A 24487-nucleotide genomic window follows, 5' to 3' on the forward strand; every position below is an offset into this window, starting at 1 on the left:
TATTCATTGACCTGGCATGAAAGGGAAAGATAAGATAGAACCTTGGGGCCACTGAACACCTGGGAAACGGCATGTACTGTCAAGTGGCCTTTTTATGTTGAGCTTTAACTATCATCTCATTGTGTCCAGAATCTACAATGGAGAGATACCAAAACAGCTCTCAAGGGTAGATGCTTACATCTGCTTAAAAAATAACTTGAATAATAAAATGTATAATCTCAGCGTTGCTACTTCATCAGAACCTCAATAGAAGAAAGTGTACTCAAATTCATTTCTAGTCACTATTGTCTTCTCTTACACTGCTGCCACAGAATAAATTGAATGGTTCCAAACTCAGCTGATCTCATCCACCCATGTAATGGAAAATTCTTTAGCCAGACAGTTGGGCCAAATGGAAGTAACTCACAGTCACTAATCTGCCTTGTACTGGGGACAGTTCCACATGACAGGAGATGTTGGATGGGATTGTTAAGTCAATAAATTTTTCCTAGCAGCTTCACTGCCATAAGATATGATTTCAAAATTCTGTTACAAAATGTCAGACACTAAAGATGATAATAAGACCTGACAGAAATGTATTTACTGTAGTTCAAAAAGGTGCAGCTGGGCAGCCTTTTGACCTGATTATGAGCTGAAAATTTGCCTGGAAACAGCTGCTGAGTTCTAACAGCCAAGTTTGAAACCAAATGCATAATCAAGTCATCGAAATTTACTAGCCAACAACTTTTACATCAAAGTGGCATAGGCCAGGAAGCATCATTGTATATTAGATTTTTTTTTTAAAAAACAAAACCTTCAAAATGAAGATTATGCTTTTCTGAAATTGTCTTCATTCATTATTAATTAATGATTAATCTTCATTCATTATTCAATTAATTTATTATTGTGCCAATTTGTGGTGCTTTTCAGTTATTACAAAATGTCCTCACACTTTGCCATAAATCTATGGATTTAAAAACTGTGGTGGTGTGTTTAAAGCATATTTTTATTGATAACTAAAGGTAGAGCTGGAAAATAATTAGCAAAATTCATTGGACTAATGGGCATCCAGAAGACATACAGGCTCAGAAAAGCAATTTGCTGATGAGAATGAAGATACTAAAGAGCTGAATGGTATTTAGTTTATTCTGACTATTTATGAATTTGCAAAATATATTGATTGTTTTCTGATCATTTAATATGTGTAATTAGATAAAGAGGATTTCATTGAAGATTTTTGGTTTAATATAAAAAGGCAATAATTCACCTCATTTACATAAAGTGCTATGTAAAAATCCTCTCTTTATAAATTAATAATGCAACTCATAGTATTAGATATATTGTTACTTTCTTAAAGCCCTAAGGAAATGTGTGAAAAAAGGTTTTGGATAGAATTAAAGGGAGAATATTGTTTCATCTGATTTTCCAAGAAATGTTTTTCTTTTTTTTTTCCGTTTGTGAGAAATAACACTTTCCAGCATGTATGCCTCTTAAAATTTATTTTTCTTCTACTCTGTTTAAATGGGAGAGAGAACATATTTTCTATGAAGATGACCATTTAGGGAATTTCCTCTGTGCTACCTCACAGAGAACATAAAAGGGTAATTATAGAGACTTTTCCTTGTTATAGTATTTCATTCCCGCTTTCCTTCTGAGTTTTTTTTAGACATCTGACTTGCCTCTTTTCCCTACCAAAATGACTATGCTTGACATTCAACTTTGATGATTATGTCAGTGACTTTCAGGTTTCTATCTAATGATTCATCAAGTTGTATTTCAACTGTGACCTTCAACTTCCCTTCTTTATGTCACCCACATGTTAATATTACAGGGCAAATACCTTTGTCATAGGTGAAACTGACAATACTGCCTTTTACTCTCTCTGAAAAACTCTGGCTTTGCCACAAACTACCACTTTTTCAACATTTGTTTCTCAATCAAGATGGCCCATATTCTTCTGTCATAAAATCATCTTTTATAATTGCTAACATTTTATTGAGAAATATTTTGGGGTAAATGTTTAAATGAACCTTTTTAGCTGTAGAAATGAATTAGTGGTTTGCTAGATTGTTTTAACGAGAGGAAAGCTGCAATTTCTTGTAGTGTTACATTTCTTTGGGAAGGTTTACGAACAGAGATTTGGCTTCTCTAAGTTTTGCCATGTTTTTTTTTTTTTTTATTTAAGGACTGAAGTCCTTATGAGTTTTCTCTATTTTGCTTTGCTTCCTTCCTTTATATGAAAGATGTAATAGACAATTTAGCATAAACAGGTTATGTTCTATACATAATAGACAAATTATCATCAGCACGATAAACTAGTTTCTTAGTATATATCTTTTTTTAAAATTGTCTTTTTGAGACAATATTTGCCTTTTCCTCCAAAATACAGTTAGATAGGCTCACTTCTTCATACACAGAATTTCCATCACCTCTGCACCCCCCCCTTTTTTGACATTTATTTTCTCTTGATTTTATGTGTACATCAAGTTTGGAAAATTGTAACCTATCCTTTAGATTATTCTGCTGCAATTGTCAGTTGTTAACGGGAATTTCTTTTCCACGCCCCTCTTCAGCTGCCTTATGTAGGAGTAAAAATCTTAAAGAGATTTTTATTTGCTTTTAAAACAGCAAACACCCAAAGAAGACGTATTTGCCACTTCTATCATAATGGTCTGAAGCATTATTTGCTTAACAAATAGTTGGTGGATATGTAGTGTCTGATAATATCCCAATCTACTAGGAAACAATGACCTTTTGAAAGTTTCACGCAAATGTGTTCTATGTTTTGTTAACACATGATGTTTCTAGGTATATTTATTCAAGGGAGATTGGCCACTGCCATATTTAGAACCTCTCATACAAAGTACACTCCAGTTTAAAAATAGGTCTTTGTAATCCCAGCACTTTGGGAGGCCGAGGTGGGCGGATCACAAGGTCAGGAGATGAAGACCATCCTGGCTAACACGGTGAAACCCCGTCTCTACTAAAAAAATACAAAAAATCAGCAGGGTGTGGTGGCGGGCGCCTGTGGTCCCAGCTACTCGGGAGGCTGAGGCGGGAGAATGGCGTGAACCCAGTAGGTGGAGCTTGCAGTGAGCTGAGATCGTGCCACTGCACTCCAGGCTGGGCAACAGAGTGAGACTCCATCTCAAAAAAAATAGGTCTTTGTTAAAATAGAATTTTTAAATTCTTTATTGGTTTTATCTGTAAGGTATTAAACAACAACATTTCAAAAGAGAGAGAGGACATCTATGTAAAAATAATTTTAAATAATATCAAAAATAAATGTTATTCTGAGATTAGAAAGTTCAAAAATTTTGTTTGTTGGCTGCGTGCATTGGCTCACGCCTGTAATCCCAGCTCTTTGGGAGGCTGAGGTAGAAGGATTGCTTGAGCCCAGGAGTCTGAGACCAGCCTGGGAAACATAGGGAGACCACATCTCTACAAAAAATTTAAAAATCAGCCGGGTGTGGTGGCATGCATTTGTAGTCTCAGCTACTCAGGAGGCTGAGGCAGGAGGATAGCTTGAGCCCAAGAATTCGAGGTGGCAGTGATCTGTAATTGTGCCATTTCACTTCAGCCTGAGCAACAAAACAAGACCTCCATCTCTTAAAAAAAAATTGTTTGTTTGTAAGGAAAAAAAGATGCATTCATATGTTTTATTTCACAAGAGTCTCTATCTCAAACCTTCTCCTCAAATTTTGAGACAAGATTAGCCTGTGTATAGAACCACAGATGGTAACAATCACATACCTTTGGCATGTGGGTGAGAATCTTAAAGACATTTTTATTTGCCAGTTTATGTACCAAATTGTCTTATAATATGTAAGATATTTTTGATGAAACTAGTGCTCCTCTCCAAATACACTGCCTCCCTCCCTCCCTACACAGTTTCAATTCTACAACTGCCTTAAAATGTTTTGTGTGATAGCTGTTAATAAGTATGCTTAGGAAATGCAATCAAAGATATTGGCTTGTGATTTTCTTTTCTGTATGTACATTTGTTTTGGCTCATGAGACGTGAGATCAAGGTAGAATGCATACAGGAGAACATAATGAAAATTGGGGGTATTCTTTGAATATGAATGCTAAGTTTAATGTGTTTAAAAACATTTTACAATCTCTCAACCTTGGCGATATTGGCATATATTTTAAAATGTGTGTTATAGACAGATTTTGAATGAGGACAAACCTAAAATATGACAAGATGTATAAGTTTGAAGATGAGTTATATGAAGATAATTGGGAACCTTCTCTTCCTTTCTGTGACCCAAGATAAAATATCTTAAAATAAGCAATTTAGGCAGGAAAAACAATAAATCCTAATGAGAAGAGCAACCAAGAGAAGGCATAAGAGAAGCAAAGAGCTAAAGCTGGTAATCAAACTGCGTTTTGTATTCCACTAAAATAAAACAAAGGACAGCTTGTGAAGTTCAGCCTATGGAGAACAGAATTAAGCTAGTGATGCAAATCATTTAAAATAAATGTATAGAAAGAAAACCCCAATTTTTTTAAAAAAAGAAATGTATTTTTGTCTATTTCAAAGACTTCATGGAAAGGGAGACCTATACTAAGTTTGTAAGTTCAAAGTTGGTGTTTCTTTAGGGATGGGGTTACCGGTAGGTTTTAGAGTTTTTAAAAATAATGTTCTAATGTTCAAATAAGGGCATCCTAAGTGGAATTTAATTTATTGTAGCTCAGGCATCCAAATATCAATTTTCCTTATGAACCTTAAGATCTTTAATTTTTTTTAACCTTACTTTCTCTTGAAAATAAAAAACTACCTTTGTTAAGTACATAAACAGCTTACCAGGAGCTGACTTGTCTAATTATTTTTATGTAATAAAGTTGGGAGGGCCGGGTGCAGTGGCTCAGGCCTGTAATCCCAGCACTTTGGGAGGCTGAGGCGGGTGGATTACCTGAGGTCAGGAGTTCAAGACCAGCCTGGCCAACATGGTGAAACCCCATCTCTACTAAAAATACAAAAAATTAGCTGGGCGTGGTGGCGGGTGCCTATAATCCCAGCTACTCAGGAGTCTGAGGCAGGAGAATCGCTTGAGGTTGCTGTGAGCCAAGATGACACCATTGCACTCCAACCTGGGCAACAGAGTGAGACTCTGTACCGAAAAATAAAAATAAAAATCAATAAAAATAAGGTTGGGAGGTTTAGCATATTTTATCTGCAAAAGGAAAGCAAGTTTATATGATGTTTATTACATTGGGTTAAGTTCAGAAAAATATAGTTGTTTTTCTCTCTCTTAAGCTTAGGTCTCCATGAATTGCATGCGGTTGAAGACTGGCCCATTGCAGGGCATGGTAGAGTCAAGCTAGTTTAACCTTCCCATGTCAAAAACTACATTTAGGCAGGATCTGATGACTTGATTCATTTTTATGTGTAATAGAACCAAAGGAAAGCTAGGACAGCTTGGTTTTACAGAAGCAGTTTTGAAGTGTGTATTCTGGCTGTGACATTGTGGTTAATCACCTCTACTCTGTGCATTTGTGAAACCTGAATCTCATCAGTGAAATGAGGGCATGGCACCAGATCAGTGATTCTCAACCAGAGATTATTTTACAACTGAGAAAGAGGGGTGCTACTAGCATTTAGTAGGTGGCGGCCAGGGATAATGCCAAAAATCCTACAATGCCCAGTACATTCCCACACAACAAAGAATTACCCAGCCTCAAATGGCAATAATGCTGGCATTGAGAAACTCTGGACTAGAACATCTCTTGGCACTCTCTGCTCCAATACTATGAATAATGAAGCTCATTACTTTATCCCTGCCAAGGGCAATTCAGTTCAACCAACATTGATTAGGTGCCTTCTTTTTGTGTTCTTAGTTCTTTAGGGAGAACTAAGAACTTCTCCCTATTTGACATAAAAAAAGAAGGTAAAACTCTATCTCTGGAATTCGTCATATTCCAAATATTGTCCCATGTAGCTTCTACTCATGGTAGCTCTGTTTGATAAGGAATGTACATTTTCATTGATTCCAGATATATTGGCAAAATTATGGCTTTTCACATTTCTAGACATTTCTTCTTTCTTACTTGTTTCCCCAATTATTAGGTTCCAAGACAATCAACTAAAAGAGAAATTTGAAAGAGTCGGATGGTTTATATAACTCTTAAAATCCTTATTGTTGGATTAAGCCATTCCTGATATTGGACCTTATTGTCTTCACCCGCACAATGAGAGTGGAGTACAATGCACTATTGAAAGTCTCCTTGTATCCTGAAATTCTGTGTTTATGTCTTTAAATACTGTTGGAGCCCTGATATTTGATGATTAGGTGATTCAAAAAAGAGGGGGGAAAACAAGTATTATTTAGGTCACATGTTTGGAGAGATGGAAAGTCTTAATTTATTGTTTAAGTCAACATCATGACAAATACCCAGCTCTACAGGGTTTACTATGATGTGCAGGTGTGTGTGTACCTGTGTGTGTGCGCCTGTGTGTGTGCACATGCATGGGCTTGCCCCCGCCCCTGCAATTTGGATAGAGCAATTTTGGGTAGAGAAATTTTTTTCCCTTTTCTTTAAAAGTCAGTTTCTATTCACTTCCTATTTGTATTGAGAAATCATCAATATGATTTATTATCATTTTGTCCCTTTGAATAACTATAATTTTGTTTTCCTTTGCCTTAAATTAAAACCCCTAAGAGATAATTTATTTTCAAAATTAAATATGTGTGTGTATGCAAAAGATGATTAAATACACACACATACATATTTAGTAGTTTTTTAAAGGGTCTTGGCATTTGCTACTTAAGTTACTTTTTATTTCTTTTTCACATTGGTAAATTTGTCAACTATTTCTGCTGTAAATATACTTAATAAGAAGGCTAACTAGGCAACCTAAAATTTAAATGAAGATACTTTTAATAATGAGGTGAACATGTCTTTGCACTTCCCTGTTTCTGGATTTACTGTCTCAGCTTTCTTCAAGTGCAAAGGACACCATATTTCATTCATGTGTTTCATAATTATAAAAGACTCCGGGTTAATCCTTGCAATAAACTTTTGGGATAACTTTTGCCTTTTAAATCTCTCTCTGGAAAGTGATGTGAGACTTAAAAAGACTCTGTATAAGAAAATAATTTAGTTGTAGAACATCAAACTTTTCACTTAAATCCCTTGTTAAGACAATAATAGATTCAAAAGAACAAAAGGTCAGTATATTAAAAACTGTAAGATCACTTAAAAATATAATACTCCTTAAGCATGAACAATATAAATGCTTCATTTAATGTGTCTAAATGTATAGATTTTGTAACACTAAAAGGTTGTAATGCTATAATAAAGACATATCTCAGGCCAGGCTTGGTGGCTCACGCCTGTAATCCCAGCACTTTGGGAGGCCAAGGCAGGCAGATTACCTGAAGTCTGGAGTTCCAAACCAGCCTGGCCAACATGGTGAAACCCCGTCTCTACTAAAAATACAAAAATTAGCCAGGCATGGTGGTACATGCCTGTAATCCCAGCTACTTGGGAGGCTGAGGCAGGAGAATTGCTTGAACCCGGGAGGCGGAGGTTGCAGTGAGCCAAGATTGCATCACTGCCACTGCACTACAGCCTGGGCAATGGAGTGAGTCTTTGTCTCAAAAAAAAAACAAAACAAAACAACAACAACAACAAAAAACAGCATATCTTGTATGTACGTAATCTGTTCAGAATTTCAAAATTGTGAAAGTTTTTTTTTAATTCAAAGATATCTACATGCTTTTCGAATCAATAAAGTTGTAATTAGCTGATGTTTGTATGCATTGTATCTCCACTTGAAAATGTTACACCAAAATAATAAAACCATGGTCTATTCTGTTTTCCTAACAAAGATATGGTACTCTGACTACCTGACTGCCATAGAAATCAAGAAGAGCATAGCCATTTATTTTTTATGTGCTTTTATAAAGATAATCCTATCTCTTTACAGTAAGTCACAAATCTGCAGGCAGCAGTCAACACATTTTCAAGCAACTTATACTTATTTGCTTAGTATAATTTTCTACCATTCTTTGAAATGGAACAACTCTTATGCTCAGAGCATCTCTTGCAGTTTAAAAATCCAGCTAGTTTTTGAAAATCTCTTTTGAGATGTCTCAAAATGACATCTGTCAGAGTCCCCTCCCTCTTTTTGTAAAGGCTTTCTGCCAAGACACACCCAACAGCCATTTCTAGTCTATGATTTCCATAGCAGACTAGCCACAGGGGAACTTGTGAATTGGTCCATTTATTCTAGATTTACTTGACAATCGCTGGAAAAATTCTCTCTAATCTCTTATTCCCCAGATATATCAGGGATTATCTTCACCACCCCTACTTTCACCCTGGGAGTCAGCTCAGTGCTGACAGTGGTCATAGGGACCTTGCCTAGTCCTATTGAGACTTCTGATCTTGTTGTTTTCCTCTGTTCCCTCCATCCTCCTGCTCTCAGTCCCAGCACAGTTCACACATTCTTACTCTGATTAATTATGTTCTTTTCTAGAGGTTTGATGTCCTAGCTCCTAGGCTTTCGAAACCCAATTTTTTCTCTGTCAAAGTATTAACTCTGCCATGAGTTTCCAAAATCTATTTTGAAACCCAAACTCTACTTTTTCCTTTTTGCAATTCTGCTTTAACATTTTAATCCAGAAACATGATGATGGAATTAATCTTTAGCTACCTGGGTTGACAGAAGGAACACAGAACACAGGACTATGAGAAAGACAAAACTAGAAAACATTTATGAGCATGTGGTCTCCGCAATGCTGAGTAGTGAGTGCTGTGGTTTTATGTTGAATGGTGTTGCTACTTCTCTGTCTACTTATCCCCCTTTCCTCTACACTTAATATTCAGGCATTTAACGTTTGTGCCAGGCTCTGCAATAGGCCTGGGTGATTCCCCAGGAAATAAAGGAGACAATATCCCTCCCTCATGGAGCTTAGATTCTAGTAAGTTCTCAATATGCTGGACCCTGGTCTCTGCCTTTTTGCTCCTATTTGTAACCTTTTCTGCCCGCTGTGTACTTCCTCACTAAAAGCTGTCCACTTTACACTCAGGCTGCACATTCTGTGGACTCCTACTGCAACGGAAGTGACACGTCTGGTCCTTGGGTCCTCTGATCATTGAGGAACCCTATCCTTGTGGCTAGTTACTGTAGCCTTTGACTTTCCTACTTCCTGAAAAAGAGAAAAAGACGATGATAGAATTCAATGGCAAGAACATGGGCTCTTGTGATTTTTGAAAAAATCAGTCCTTACTGAACTTCAATTTTATCCTACAAAAATGGGGCTACTAATGACCATTTCTAATGGAACCCATACTAATATGTATTTGCGATTTTTTTAAAAGTATAATTTCTTTAAATTTTTTCCAAGTGCTTTCATCTTTATTGCAGTATAATTGACAAAAATTAGACCTATTTAAGGTGTAAAATGTGATGATTTGATGTATGTGTACATTGTGTAATGATTACCACAGTCAAATTAATCAATGTAACTATTAATGTTCTAGTTACTCTGTGCGTGTATATGGGAGAAGAGATGAGGACACATAAAATCTATTCTTAGCAAATTTCAAGTAAAAAGTAAAATATTATTAACTGTAGTCACCATGCTATACATTAGCTCTCCAGAACTTATTCCTTTGATAACTGAATGTTTCTACCCTTTAAACACCATTTTTCCTTTTCACTTAAATCCCTTATTAAGACAATAATAGATTCAAAACAACGAAACATCCATTTCAACCAAAAGTCCATTCCAACCACTGGCAACCATCATTCTACTCTTTGCTTCTGTAATTCTATTTTAGATTCCACTAAAGTGAGATCACACAATATTTGTCCTTTTGTGACTGGATCATTTCACTTGGCATAATATATTTGGAATTCATTCATGTTATTGAAAATGGCAGGATTTCTTTCTTTTTTAAGGCTGAATAATATTTCATTGTTTAACACGTTTTATTTATTCATTTATCCATTAACAGACACTTCGGTTGTTGCCATATCTAATTGTTAAGAATGATACTGCAATGGTTGAATGAAATACTCACTATCAAAGGGCTCTAAAGACTTAAATGTTTCTTGTTATCATTTCCTTTAGAATCACTTCAATTTTGGAAGAAAGGGGTTGATTTCCTGCTAAAGGTTCAACTGAATATATTGTCTTCTTTCTCATATTGTCTTCTTTCTCATATTGTCCATTATGAGCAATTGTAGAAGCCTATTTTCTATGTTACTTTTGACTTCTTCAATTTTAACTGCTCCTCCGTCCTAAACACCTCCACATGGGAAATAAAAGACCAGAATCAAACTATATGTATAGAAAAACGTAAAACTCAGCATTTTAGTCCTCTGCTGCTCACTGTGATTATGGAGTATTTTTCTTTCTTTTCCCTTGAGTGTACCTCCATCAGATACTTCCATGCTGATCCATGCCATCTGTTCTGTGAAACTTGCTGTCAGACAACCATACACTTTAAGCGCTAAGTTATCCAAATTCTATCTTAAAAAATATGTTGTGATTATTAAAAATCTTTTTGTATATAGAGGATTTCAAATAGCTAAGCATATGCTAAATTTTTCATACTTCACAAGTTCAAATTTTCTTGGTTCAAATCAGGATTCAAAATATATGTGTTGCTTTAAATATGTCTGTTTGAAAAAATGCATATGGATTCTCCAAAATTTGGGTTTCTAAGCAAGAAGATATGCCATATAATCAAAACCAATTTATATTGGCTTTATCTTAGTGAAATGTAGATAATCACAATCTCTTATTTCTTAGTAACATGGGGTTTCTGTGATGCTGTCTGTAAAGTGTTGATGTCTTTACATAAAGGGGTCGCTCTTTAAGAAAATATTACTACTGTTCATGATTTTATTAGCAAGGTGTTGATTTAAATTAAAACTGTAGCAAAAATGCTATGGCTCTGATTTTAAACTGCTGTAAGTTCTAGACAGCAAAGGAAAGCTGAAAATAAATGCTGCATTTAAAAATAAATGTTGCTTTACCAAAGAGGTGGGAAGATGGAAGACAGGATGGAGTGAAAGGCTCCAGTAATTTTACCTATGGTACTCTGAGTTCACAAAGGTGTCTTGTACTCAGACAGAAAACCGCAGCGTGAAGAGGGGACAGCATGAGTGAAGAGAAAGTGAATTTTCACCCTTCACTTCCAAACCACAGGAAAGGAAGTGACTTTAAAATGCCAGGATGGAACAAAAGCATTTCAGATGTGCAGGCTTTAAAAAGAAGAGCTCAAAATGCCTTAAAATGCCCTTTGATGTTGCAATGGAAACAGTTTTTGAAGTTAAACAGTACGATTTGATGGTTGAGTAGAAAGTAGGCTTTTTCTAGAGCACCAAATGCATCAGATATGGCTATAACACTAATTTTCTGATGTGTCTGTTAGTTAAGCAGAGCTAAATTAATATATTCACTGCATATTTGTCTGCTAATTTTTCTTTAATGAACAAAGATATTACTTGCTTCATAAGTTCCTGTCTTCTTGAAGTTTTGTAGAATATGATAGTATCATCTCAAAAATAATTAATTCTTTTCAAAAATCAAGCTCCTCAGTAAAGCCTTTTTTGAAAAATTAGTTCTATGTATACTGAAATTGAAAGAGGACAATTCTCAAGTGACTAAAAAGTGGTTTAAAGCATTTTATCAGAAATAACTATGTTACCTATCTCATTGATAGAAACATGTCCAAGACTGTTTTATGATCCCTTTACATCCCTCAGAAACTAAAACATTAAAAAATTCATATATTGCATATTAAAGCAGGATAGAGTGACGTTCATTTTCAAGAATCATTTAGAATAGTGATCTCTAAAGTATTAGGTACCAACCTCAAGATAATTCGCTGGGGTGGAAGTAGGGCACAAGTTAGACATGATAGAGATGCCATTAGTGTGTTTTGAAGCAAATCTCAAACAGGGGTCACAAACTATGGTCTGTGGGCCAAACCTGGCTCACCAGTGTTTTTATAAATAAAGTATTATTGGAACATGGCCTTGCCTATTTCAGTTATGTGTCACTTAAGAATGGGATATGTTTTGAGAAATGCATCATTAGGTGATTTTGTCATTGTGTGAACATCAGAGGGAATTACACAAATCCAGACGGTGTAGCCCATTACACCTAGGCTATGTGGTATAGGCTATTACTGCTGGGCTACAAACCTGTACAGCACATTACTGTACTGAATACTGTAAGCAATTGTAACACAATGGTAAGTATTTGTGTATCTAAACATATCTGATCATAGACAGGGTACTGTGAAAATACAATATAAAAAATAAAAGAAGGAACACCTGTATAGTGCACTTACCATGAATGGAGGTTGCTCTGGGTGAATCAGTGAGTGAGTGGTGAGTATATGTGAAGGCCTAGGACATTACTTGTACATTATTGTAGACTTTGGGAACACTTAGACTACACTAAATTTATTAATATTTTTTTGAGATGGAGTCTTGCTCTGTTGCCCAGGTTGGAAGGCAGTGGTGCGATCTCGGCTCACTGCAGCCTTCATCTTCTGGGTTCAAGCTATTCTCCTGTGTCAGCCTCCTGGTAGCTGGGACTACAGGTGCACGCCATCATACGTAGTTTTTTGTATTTTTAGTAGAGATGGGATTTTGCCGTGTTGGCAAGGCTGGTGTCGAAGTCCTGACCTCAGGTGATCTGCCCACCTCAGCCTCCCAAAGTACTGGGATTACAGGTGTGAGCCACCACGACTGGCCACATTTTCTTTTTTCAATAATAACCTCAGCTTACTGTAATTTTTTACTTAATAAACTTGAAGTTTTTAAACTTTTTGACTCTTATAATAAACAAAATGCAAACACAGGCCAGGTGCGGTGGCTCACACCTGTAATCCCAGCACTTTGGGAGGCTGAGGCAGGCGGATCATGAGGTCAGGAGATGAAGACCATCCTGGCTAACATGGTGAAACCCTGTCTCTGCTAAAAATACAAAAAAAAATTAGCCGGGCATGGTGGCGGGCGCCTGTAGTCCCAGCTACTCGGGAGGCTGAGGCAGGAGAATGGTGTGAACCCGGGAGGTGGAGCTTGTAGTGAGCCAAGATCACGCCACTGTACTCCAGCCTGGGGACAGAGCGAGACTCCGTCTCAAAAAAAATAAAAATAAAAAATAAAAATAAAAATAAAAATAAAAAGATACAAACACATTATGCAGCTGTACAAAAATATTTTTTATTTATATCCTTAATCTATAAGCTTTTTCTCTATTTTAAAATTTTCTGGATTTTTTTTCTTTTTTTTTTTTTTTTTACATTTTAAACTTTTTTTTTTTTTTTTTTTTCTCAAACACAAGTACACAAGTTAGCCTAGGCAGGGTCAGGATCACAAGACATCACTCTGCAATAGGAATTTTTCGGCTCCATGTTAATCTTATGGGACCACCAATACATATATGGTCTGCTGACCAAAACATCGTTATGCAGTGCATGACTGTATGTATCTATTTTTTAAGGCTGCTTTCATGTTACTATGTTAGGATTGAGTAATTGCGACAGATTTATGGTTTGCAAAGCCTTCAATATTTACTGATGGGAACTTTAGAGGAAAATGTTTGCCAACTTCTAACATAAAATAACAAGAAAGATTCTAAGCTTTGCTGATTTATATGGGTTTACATGGGTCTCCTTTGTAGGTCTGAATGCTAGTTAGTTACAACTCATATATATTCTAAATGAGATTCCTTGGAAAAGTGTCAGGCCTTTCTAACTTGGGGTGATGGACAGTGAGCCCTCAGTTGGCCATTTCTTAAGCCTGTTGTATCTTATTGCACTATATGTGCACAGTTAGCTAGACATACGATTTATCATTTTTAACTATTTTTAATGAAAATAGTCATCTTAAAATAAGCAAATGACTTTATTAAAAAAAACCTTTGGCAAAATAATCTAGATTGACTATACCACTGCTGATACAAGCATAAGCAACAAGAAATAGCAGAGGTGACACCATATCTATGTCTAACATAAGCTTGTCATCAGACATACGTATCCATTTCAAACCCTGAAAATCTACTTGAATTTGATAAGAAGTAGGTTATTTTTTGAAATGATTAAAACAATTTAAAATATAGTTTTATATCTGCTTTTATTATGAATATACCTGTCCCTAAGTTTATATTTTTGCCTTGAGTTTTAACTAATAATTGCATTATGGCATCATACTTGATAAGACATTAACAAAACCAGCATCCAAGGTCATGAAGCTGTGCAATTTTCAGTACTGTTTAAAGACACAAGGTACTCAATATTACAATGTGTAAAGTTTTACCGAAGCAAATGATAAAATTCTCTTTTGAAGAATCTTAACAGGGAAAAAATGAAAAACCCAATTCAGCTGGGGATACGTGTGTTCTTCCTGCTGAAGTATTTATTGCAGAATAATAACAATAGAATGATGAACTGAAATTTATTCCTTTGTATTTAAATGCCATTAGAAAATGCAAGAAAACACCTTTGAAGATCTGAAAAAGTGAGTAATGAGCCAATTACTCCCAATATGGGAGTTTTATTATGCAGTTGGATCAAAGTATAGCTTTTAAAATATTCTCAGTTTATAACATTTGTTTTCTAAATATGAAATATACAGAAAGTGACATTTGAAATATATGAAATACACAGAAAGTGACATTTTGGATTCTTAAGGGAAAAACCAACAATAAAAAATTTGTTCTCTAAAGTAAGTGACTTCTTTAATAAAAACACTGTTTTATGAGAAAATTCTGGAGATATAATAGCAATGGGCTACATTAATGATTGTACTATGAGGTTGCAGTTACATCAACATTTATAGGTAACCTATAACGACAAAGGAGATACACACACACACACGTAGAGGATTCTTTACAATAATAAAACTCTGTTCATGAGAAGGACTATGAAAATCTTTGGGATCATTCGGAGTTTCTCAAGTTATCTCATGGCAAATTATTTTAAAAAGTAACAAACTTCAAGACGCATTAGAAATGCTCATTTTTGAGAAATACAAGTGGGGTTCCTGATTTAATGCTCTATCTCTCTGTGGCAGCCTGGGCACAGACAAGTTGCCATGGAAATTGCTGTATAGCTGATGATAGTCTTCATTATTTTAGAAGTAGAGGCTAAACCAACTCATACCCCAAACCCTGGGCACAAAGATAATCCCAGGTAGTGGTCCTTTCCCTGTATAAACCTGTTGGAAAAACATCTCGTCCAGGAAATTCATTTGCTATGGAAATAAATAAAATACAAAAGGAAAAAAAGAACTCCAGAGTGAATAACAAACAAAATTAATATTTAACTTGAGACTTTTAAAACAAAGTGTAGTGAACAGTTGAAAAGTGACAGAATATTACAGGTACCTACCACAAATTAAAAAAAAGGAGAGATCATAATCTGCAAAATGGGCAGGTTGAATTCAGGCTAAAAGTTCCTTAAGCAAGACACATAGGACCCCCTTATAATGCTAAAAGATGGCATTTACAAGGAAAATACAGTCATTAGAATATGAAAAATCAAAATATAATATCAGTCTTCATAAGGCAAAAGCAGGAGATAAGATCTGGAAAAAGTGAAAATATATTATTGGTAAAATATTTTGTTAACTCGTTTTTTCAGTTTATCATAGATTAAATAAAAAATAGGTAAAAGTAGATCATCTTGAGTAAATCTAATTTATATATATTCAGACTCTATCCTGCAAACAAAACAAAATATTACTCTTTTTAATATCTGTGGAACTCTCATAAAAACTGACTATACATTAAGCTAAAAAAGAAAACCTATTAACTGCGAAGATGGAAGCAATATACACAAATTTATCTGATCACAAAGAACTTATAAATTAATAACAAAGTTAGAAAACATAAAAAGTTTCTGACATTTGTAAATGGAAAATTTTGCTTTTTCATGAAACTTTATCAAAGAGGAAATTCAGAATAAAATTTCTGTGTTTTTCTTCTTTTATTCTCTAACTTCACTGAGGTATAATTGACAATTAAAAATTGTGTATATTTTAGGTAAAAAACTTGATGTTTTGATACATGTATGTATTGTGAAGTGATCACCACAATCAAGCTAGCATATTTATCACCTCATGCAATTAACATTATTATACTATTATTGTTGTGGTAAGAATATTTAGGATCTGCCCTCTTAGCAATAAAGCCTACAGAGTATAGAGTACACTATTGTTAGTTATATTAATATTGCCATTCATTAGATCTCCAGAAGTTATTCATCTTTGGTAACTGAAACTTTGTACCTTTTGACTAACAGTGACCCATTTTCCCCTCCCCTCTGCCCCTGGTAATCGCTATTCTACTCTCTGCCTTCTATGAGTTTGACTATTTTGGATTTCACATTTAAGTTAGGTATTGCACTATTTGTCTTTCTGTGTCTGGTTTATTTCACTTAACATAATGTCCTCCAGGTTAATTCATACTGTCACAGATGGCAGGATTTCCTTGTTGTTTAAGGCTGATTAATATTCCATTATATGTATTTATGTATTATACCACCTTTCCTTTATCCACTTACCTGTCAATACACATCTAGTTTATTCCCATTTCTTGGCTATAGTTCTGCAGTGTACATGAAAGTACAGATATCTCTTCAAGACACTGATTTAATTTCCTTTGATGATATACCCAGAAGTGGGATCGATGCATTTTTATGGTAGCCATATTTTAAATTTTGGGGGGAAACTTCATACTGTTTTCCTTACTGACTTACCAATTAACATGCCCACCAACAGTGTACAAGTGTTCTCTTTTTTCCACATTCTGACCAACACTCATTCCTATTGCTAATACTGATTCCAACAGGTGTGATATGATAGCTCATGGTGGTTTTGATTTGCATTTCCCTGATGACTAGTGATGTTGAGCACCTTTTCATATACCTGTTGGTCTTTTCATATGCTCATTGGCCATATCTTCTTTTGAAAAATATCTATTCAGGTCCCTTGCCCATTTTTTAATTGAGTTATTTGTGCTTTTTTGGTATTGAGTTGTATGAGGTTTTTTTCAAATACATATATTTTGGATGTTAATCTTTTATATATGCAGTTTGCAAATATTTTCTTCCTATATACTGTAGGTTGCCTTTTCACACTGTTGAATGTTCCCTTTGCTGTAGAGATTTTTTTAAGTTTGTTGCAATCCCACTTATCTATTTTTGCTTTTGGTGTCTGTTGTTTCGCTGTCATATCAACAAACAAACAAACAAACAAAAACATTACCCACAACAATGTCAAGCAGAAGCTTTTTCTCTTGTTTGCTTCTAGTAGTTATACAGTTTTGAATCTTATGTTTATGTGTTTAATCCATTTTGAGTTGATTTTTGTATATTGTGTGAAATAAGGATCCAGTTTCATTCTTCTGCATGAGGACATACAGTTTTCACCACACCGTTTATTGAGGAGACTATCCTTTCACCTTGTCAAAGATTAGTTGTCCAACCATAATGGGTAGATTTATTTTTGTTCCACTGGTCTATAGTCTGCTTTTATGACAGTGCCATACTGTTTTGATTACTATGGCTTTGTAATATACTTTGAAATCACAAAATGTGATACCTTCAAAAAAGGGTGTTTGAAAAATTTCTTTGGATTCACTGAGAGTATTTTTAATATTGTCTTTTTGGCTTGCATATGACTTCTGATCTTTCTATAATAAGCTTATATTACTTTGTAATTATATTAAAACTAAGCCTTTTAAAAAGTAAAAAGAAGATCTAACTCGAAAAAATAGAAAATAACATTTCTATCTGGAAAAGTAAGCTAATGAAATCATTATTTTTCAAATTATTGTCTATTAGAACTGATAAGATATAGTTAAAATAGTCCTTGAAAGGAAATTTATAATGTAAAAATGATAAATGAATAAGAAGAGTAATAAAGGTCAACCAAGTAAGCATTCAATTTGGAAAATTTAAAAACAAAAATAAAACAAATATTAGAGGAAACATTATTTAAGGAGAAAATCCTTATTCTTTGCATAAGAAAATAAATGAAAAGGACTTTATAGGATTAGAAAACGATAAATAGCTAGAAAGCAGAACAGTTGTAAAACTCATAATAGCATGTATTCTTTGAAAAAAGTGCAAAATAGCAAACTGTTAGTTAAACAGATCAATAAAAAGGGAGAAAATATGAAATACAAAATGAGAAATAAACATGAAAATAACTAACAATATAGAGGACACAAAATACGACACTGCTTCTCTCACCCTTATGCAAGTGAATTAGGAAATCCACAGGAAATAAATACTTTATAGCAAAAATACCTAGAAAAATATAAAAATAAAATGCCAGTAAACCAATTACCAAAAGAAAAACTGAAAAAAAAAAAAATGAAAAGTTACCCTCAAAAAGCTCCAGGTCACAAATAGATTCCCAGGGAAATTCGAACAATCTTTTAAGGAACAAATTCAGTTATGTGTTGCTTAACGATGGAAATACATTCTGAGAAATCCATCCTTAGGGGAATTCTTTTATTATTATTTTATTTTTACATAAGTTATTGGGGTATAGGTGGTATTTGGTTACATGAGTAAGTTCTTTAGTGGTGATTTGTGAGACCCTGGTTCTCCCATCTCCCGAGCAGTATATACTGCACCATTATATGTTGTCTTTTATCCCTCGACCCCCTTGCACTCTTCCCCCCAAGTCCCTAAAGTCCATTGTATCATTCTTAGGCATTTGCATCCTCATAGCTTAGCTCCCACATATCACTGAGAACATACGATGTTTGATTTTCCATTACTGAGTTACTTCACTTAGAATAATAGTCTCCAGTCTCATCCAGGTCACTGCAAATGCTGTTAATTCACTCCTTTTTATGGCTGAGTAGTATTCCATTGTCTATAGTGTATATATACCACAGTTTCTTTATCCAGTCATTGATTGATGGGCATTTGGGTTGGTTCCATGATTTTGCAATTGTGAATTGTGCTGCTATAAACATGTGTGTGCAAGCATCTTTTTTGAATAATGACTTCTTTTCCTCTGGGTAGATACCCAGTACTGGGATTGCTGGATGAAATGGGAGTTCTACTTTTAGTTCTTTAAGGAATATCCATGCTGTTTTCCATAGCAACTGTACTAGTTAGGGGAATTCTTTTTTGTGCAAGCCTCATATATTTTACCTTACGCAAGCCTAGATGGTATAGCCTACTACACACCTAAGCTATAGGGTATAGTATAGCCTATTGCTCCTAGGCTACAAACCTGTACAGCACAGTACTGTACTGAATACTGTAGGCAACTGTCACACAGTGGTAAGTATTTGTGAATCTAAGCATATCTAAACATTGAAAAGATTCAGTAAAAGTGGGACCACCATTGTATATGCAGTTCGTTGTTGGCTGAAATGTCATTATGCAGTTCATGATGACAACTCTAATAGCAGAGAGTTGTAGACTATAGTAATGCAAGCATATCTTCTAAATAATTTTCTGTAGCAAGTGTAACATTGTTATAAAACCCAGCAGAAGTTGCACGAAAAGGAAACTTCAGCCCAAACTCAGTTATAAATATCAATGCAGATATCTCAATTTAGTAGGAAACAGAACTCAGTAGAACATTAAAGAGTGCTGTGTCCTCACCAAGTGGGATTTAATGCAAGGGGAAAATAATGCAATTGTCTCCTTAGACTTTAAGTGCGATCTTTATTAAATAAACAAAACAGAACCCTTAAGGACTTTCAGTAAGGGATGGTGGATTGAATAACGCCTCTAAATATGCTCCTTCCCAATATTTCCTTAAAATTATTGTAAAGATGTACTGTAAAGATATAGTCTACAAGTATGGGAAGTAAGAAGAGGAGACACAGCAATAAAATTTTAGAGGCAGAAAAATATCCTGATGAGGAAAACCTGACATAGCAACCCAAGAAAGCTAAATCCTAGGCTGGCCAGGGAGAAAGCCAAGTACTGATTCCATTTCTATGTTAGAGTTCTCAGAAGGCTTAGGATTTGGAGGTGCTTTATACCTCTGAAAGGAAGGTAAAGAAATGGTAGCTGAAAAAAGGAAGAAAAGGTAAAAGCTATTTAAGAAGTAGCTATCCCCAAATTCATATTTCTTCTTGACTGATTAACTACCATTTTAAGATAATAATTCACATGCTGGAGAGAGGAAAACAGGATTTCTGGCCTGGGGCCTCCTGGCATAGTGGAGAGCAGTGGAGCTCTTCTGAAAACAGGGGACTAAGTGATGCTATAAGGGGTTAATGCCGACACGCACTGTCTCTTCTATTCACATCTCAGAACACTTGTAGCCAGGCCTTTGCCTTCTAGCCAGGAGATTGAAAATGTCTTTTTTGAGGAATCTGACCAATACAAAGAGGAAAGCTCTCAAGTTATTGAGACTGGGTTACCCTGTACAGTGAAACTCAAATAGCCTGATCCATATGCTCAGAGTTTCCAAAGTGCTCTTAATTCCTGACTCTAAAATATTAGCAGATAATTAAAGATATCCAGATACCCGAGGAAGACCTCCAATATGAAATATGAACAGAAAACCAAACCAAAAAAAAAAATGACCAAACAGGAAATAAAACAAACAAACAAACAAAACAGAGGAAACACTATTTAGAGAGAAAAAACTCAAGAACATCAATATTTTTACAGATAGATAAGATAGTCCCTCTATAAAATCGGAACAGAATGCTAAAAAAATAAAAAGAATATTTGGAAAATAAAAGGGCCTCTTGGAAATTAAACACAAGATTGCAGAAACAAAGAATGCAATATAAAAGTTGGAGGTGGGGTGACTAACTCATTGCAGTTTGTCTTAGCACTAAAATTCCCACTCCTGGGAAACCTCTGTATCCTAGGTCACCTTAGTTGGGGAATGATATGGTTTGGCCCTGTGTCCCCACCCAAATCTCTTGTTGAATTGTAATCTCCAGTGTTGGGGGAGGGACTTGGTGTGAGGTGATTGGATCATGGGGGCAGATTTCCCTCTTGCTGTTGTCATGACAGTGAGACAGTTCTCATGAGATCAGGTTGTTTAATATGTGTAGCAATTCCCCTTCACTCTCCTGCTCCGCCATGGTAGGATGTGCTTGCTTCCCTTCGGCCATAATTATAAGCTTCCTGTGACCTCCCACCCATGCTTCTTGTACAGCCTGTGGAACTGTGAGTCAATTAAACCTCTTTCCTTTATAAATTACTGAGTCTCAGATAGTTCTTTATAGCAGTATGAGAACAGACTTATACAGAGGACAAATTAACTAAACCTCTCAAGCTGATGAGCAAAAGAAAATGAGATGAGAATTTGAGGACTATCTAAAAAAGTCCAACATCCAGAAAGAGAAGAGAGAAGAAAAAGAGAAGGAAATGATAAAATAATTCATGAAAATTTTCCAAAATGTTACATATAAAAGAGCATCAAATTCCTACAAAAGTAGATGAAGATATACCCACGCCAAAGCGCATACTGGGGTATTTTCAGATTATTGAGGACAAAAAGAAATCCTGTGTGCTTCCAGAGAGAGAGGACAACAAAAAGGGTCATTTACAAATAATCGGAAATCAAAATGGCTGGGCTTCTAAACCACACTGGACAATAAAATAATCCAGTATAATAATACTTTCAAAATTCTGAAAGAAATTATTTTCCAACCTGGAATTGATATTCAAACAATCAAATGTAAGAGTAGAAGAAAGTCAGTTTTCAACATGCAGGTTATTGGAAATTGGCTTCCATATACTCCATTTTCCCAGGAAGCTCCTTTAGGGTCCAGTCAATATGAGAGAAAACCAAAAAAATGTAAGACACAGGCTATTAGAAATAGGAGATCCAGGCCGGGCGCAGTGGCTCACGCCTGCAATCCCAGCACTTTGGGAGGCCGAGGCGAGCGGATCATGAGGTCAGGAGATCGAGATCATTCTGGCTAACACGGTGAAACTCTGTCTCTACTAAAAATACAAAAAATTAGCCGGGCGTGGTGGTGGGCGCCTGTAGTCCCAGGTACTCGGGAGGCTGAGGCAGGAGAATGGCGTGAACCCAGGAGGCGGAGCTTGCAGTGAGCTGAGATTGTGCCACTGCTCTCCAGCCTGGGCGACAGAGGGAGACTGTCTAAAAAAAAAAAAAAAAAAAAAAAAAAAAAAAGAGAGAGAAAGAAAAAAGAAACAGGAGATCGAACATGGGAGAGAGAGGCAAATTAAATATCCAGGATTATGCTAAAGAGAATCACAGGATCATAATGTATACAAACATAGGAGGCAATTAGCACAGATTGAAACATAAATATTGAAGCTGTAAACACTAAGAATCCTTTCATCTTTGTATTGTATTAGCAACTGACAGTACTCAAGTGAGCTTCGCCAAGGTTCTTAGCTCTCTTTTGCTGGTCCAAGCGCTGATAAGATTCTGCTCTCCCTCCCTGCCCAGGTGCCTGGGTAGAGTGAGGACAACACCTGATCCTACAGAAATATTCAGGTTTGACCTACTCCTAAGAGCTGAAGGTTGGCAAAAGTGAACTTAGAGGCACAAAACACAGAGTAGCACACTCTCTGCAAACATTTTCCTCTTGATTGGATAGAACTTGATTCCGCCAGATAAGCGCATTTGGTGAATTCGTTGCTTTCCATGGATCACCATGGGCTTGCCCCCTGACAACTTGAGAATTGATTTTTACACCCTCCAAGAAAAAACTGAAGGCTGAGTATAAGCCAGAGACTGTTCAAACCACTTTACCTAAGCACCTTCAACTATCAATAACAACACTGTCCTTTTCTCACATAGTTAGTCTTGTGTTTGCTACTCAGTTGTCATATTAATCACTTTCACACTGATTAATAATTTATGTAATTACTTGCTAAAACAATGAAATGTTTGATTTAGAAATAAAATTATAAGTCAGAATCATCTTTAATGGACAAGTACTGCATATGTTCCATTAAAGCTACCCACTGACATGGCTTTCATTTCATTTTCATTCAATGTTAGAGGCATTAACCAGTGAAATTAGACAAATGGAAGAAATGAAAAGTATCATAACTGGCAAAGAGGAGACAAATTTATCACTCTGTTAGGTGAATTGATTTTTTTGGATTGACCCAAAACTTCTAAGAGAATCAAGTGAACGACAATTACAATCAGTACGATAATTCAGTAACGTGTCTTGGTAGAAAATAAATAGCTTTCATGTACTGATACAGAAAAATTCCAAAATTGTCAAATAAAAAAATCAAACAAGACACAGAACATTGTAAAGAGGATATTATCTTTTTAAATTTTAAATTTAAATTTTTATTTTTTCTTCAACTTTTAAGTTCCAGGGTATATGTGCAGGATATCTAGGTTTATTACATAGGTAAACGTGTGCCATAGTGGTTTGCTGCATGGGTCAGCACATCACCTAGGTGTTAAGTCCAGCATCCATTAGCTATTCTTCCTGATGCTCTCCCTCTTCCCACAACCCTGGACAAGCCCCAATATGTGTTGTTCCCCCACCATGTGTTCATGTGTTCTTATTTTTCAGCTCCCACTTACAAGGGAGAACATGTGGTGTTTGGTTTTACTGTTCCTGCATTAGTTTGCTGAGGATAATGGCTTCCAGCTCCATCCATGTCTCTGCAAAGAACATGATCTTGTTCCTTTTTATGGCCACATAGTATTCCATGGTGTATATGTACCACATTTTCTTTATCTAATCTATCATTGATAGGCATTTGTATTGATTCCATGTCTTTACTAGATGCTAGCTTTTTAAAATAATAAGTATGCATGTGCTGTGTGTGTAAAGTAAGATACATATTTGTATTTGCTTGATTTGTAGAAGACATATACCTGTATGTAGGCCCTTTTTGCAACTTTTCTTTGTAGCCTCAAGACTTCTTACTCTTTTGATTTCCTTGCTCCATTCACGTAATTCATGGCCTTATGTAGTAGTTCCTACTTCCTCAAAGCCACTCATCGTTTTTCCATGTTGAAGACCCACTTTAGTTAAGGCCTCGTAACCTCCTTTCTTTGCAGTTGCACTCCTCTATTTGTTGCACCACCAGTTTCTCTCCAAAACAACACATTGCCTAGAATTGAAGACCCTATTCATTCTTTCCAGACCCACCCTTTCCTGATTCCTTATCCATGACAAACTCAACTCCGAAACTTATTATGTCATGAACTAAACCTTGTACTTCTGCCCCTCCACTCACTTTAATATTTTCCACAATGCCCTCCCCTTGACTTCCCGATTTCTTCCAGACCAAATCACAAGCATCTTTAAATTAATTTCCATGACTACCTACCTCTTCCATGAAGATGTTCCTAACCCCAGCCCACTTCTTTTGGATGGATTATCTTCTTCCTTACAGATATCTCCCCTTAATACTTTCCAAAATAAACCTGGTGCCCTTCAGGAGACATTCTGCAGGCACTTGTTTTGTTCTGCAGAAGAGGCTGGAGGCAGGGAATGAAAGGAATTTTTGAAAGAGACACACAATATACACTGAAAGCAGTTGTCTCATGAGGGACACCATCTCATGAGGAGAGGTT

General features: G+C 35.7%; 1 protein-coding gene across 16 annotated transcripts in view; it reads left to right on the top strand.

Moving 5' to 3' along the window:
• Window positions 1-24487, top strand: part of MLIP (muscular LMNA interacting protein) — a 167763-nt gene that overhangs the window by 106407 nt on the left and 36869 nt on the right. The window contains exon 12 of one of the 16 annotated variants that reach the window (XM_063605318.1): window positions 10068-22120. The exons of 14 other annotated variants lie outside the window; for them this stretch is intronic. In XM_063605318.1, coding sequence (XP_063461388.1) covers window positions 10068-10109 — 42 coding nt within the window. In that variant the 3' untranslated portion in view covers window positions 10110-22120. Of the gene's footprint in view, window positions 1-6052; window positions 10030-10067; window positions 22121-24487 lie in introns of those variants that run through there. One more of the 16 variants, XM_034962258.3, reaches the window with a different exon arrangement.

Source organism: Pan paniscus, chromosome 5 (assembly GCF_029289425.2).
Source record: "Pan paniscus chromosome 5, NHGRI_mPanPan1-v2.0_pri, whole genome shotgun sequence".
In the NCBI taxonomy this organism is placed as follows: domain Eukaryota; kingdom Metazoa; phylum Chordata; class Mammalia; order Primates; family Hominidae; genus Pan; species Pan paniscus.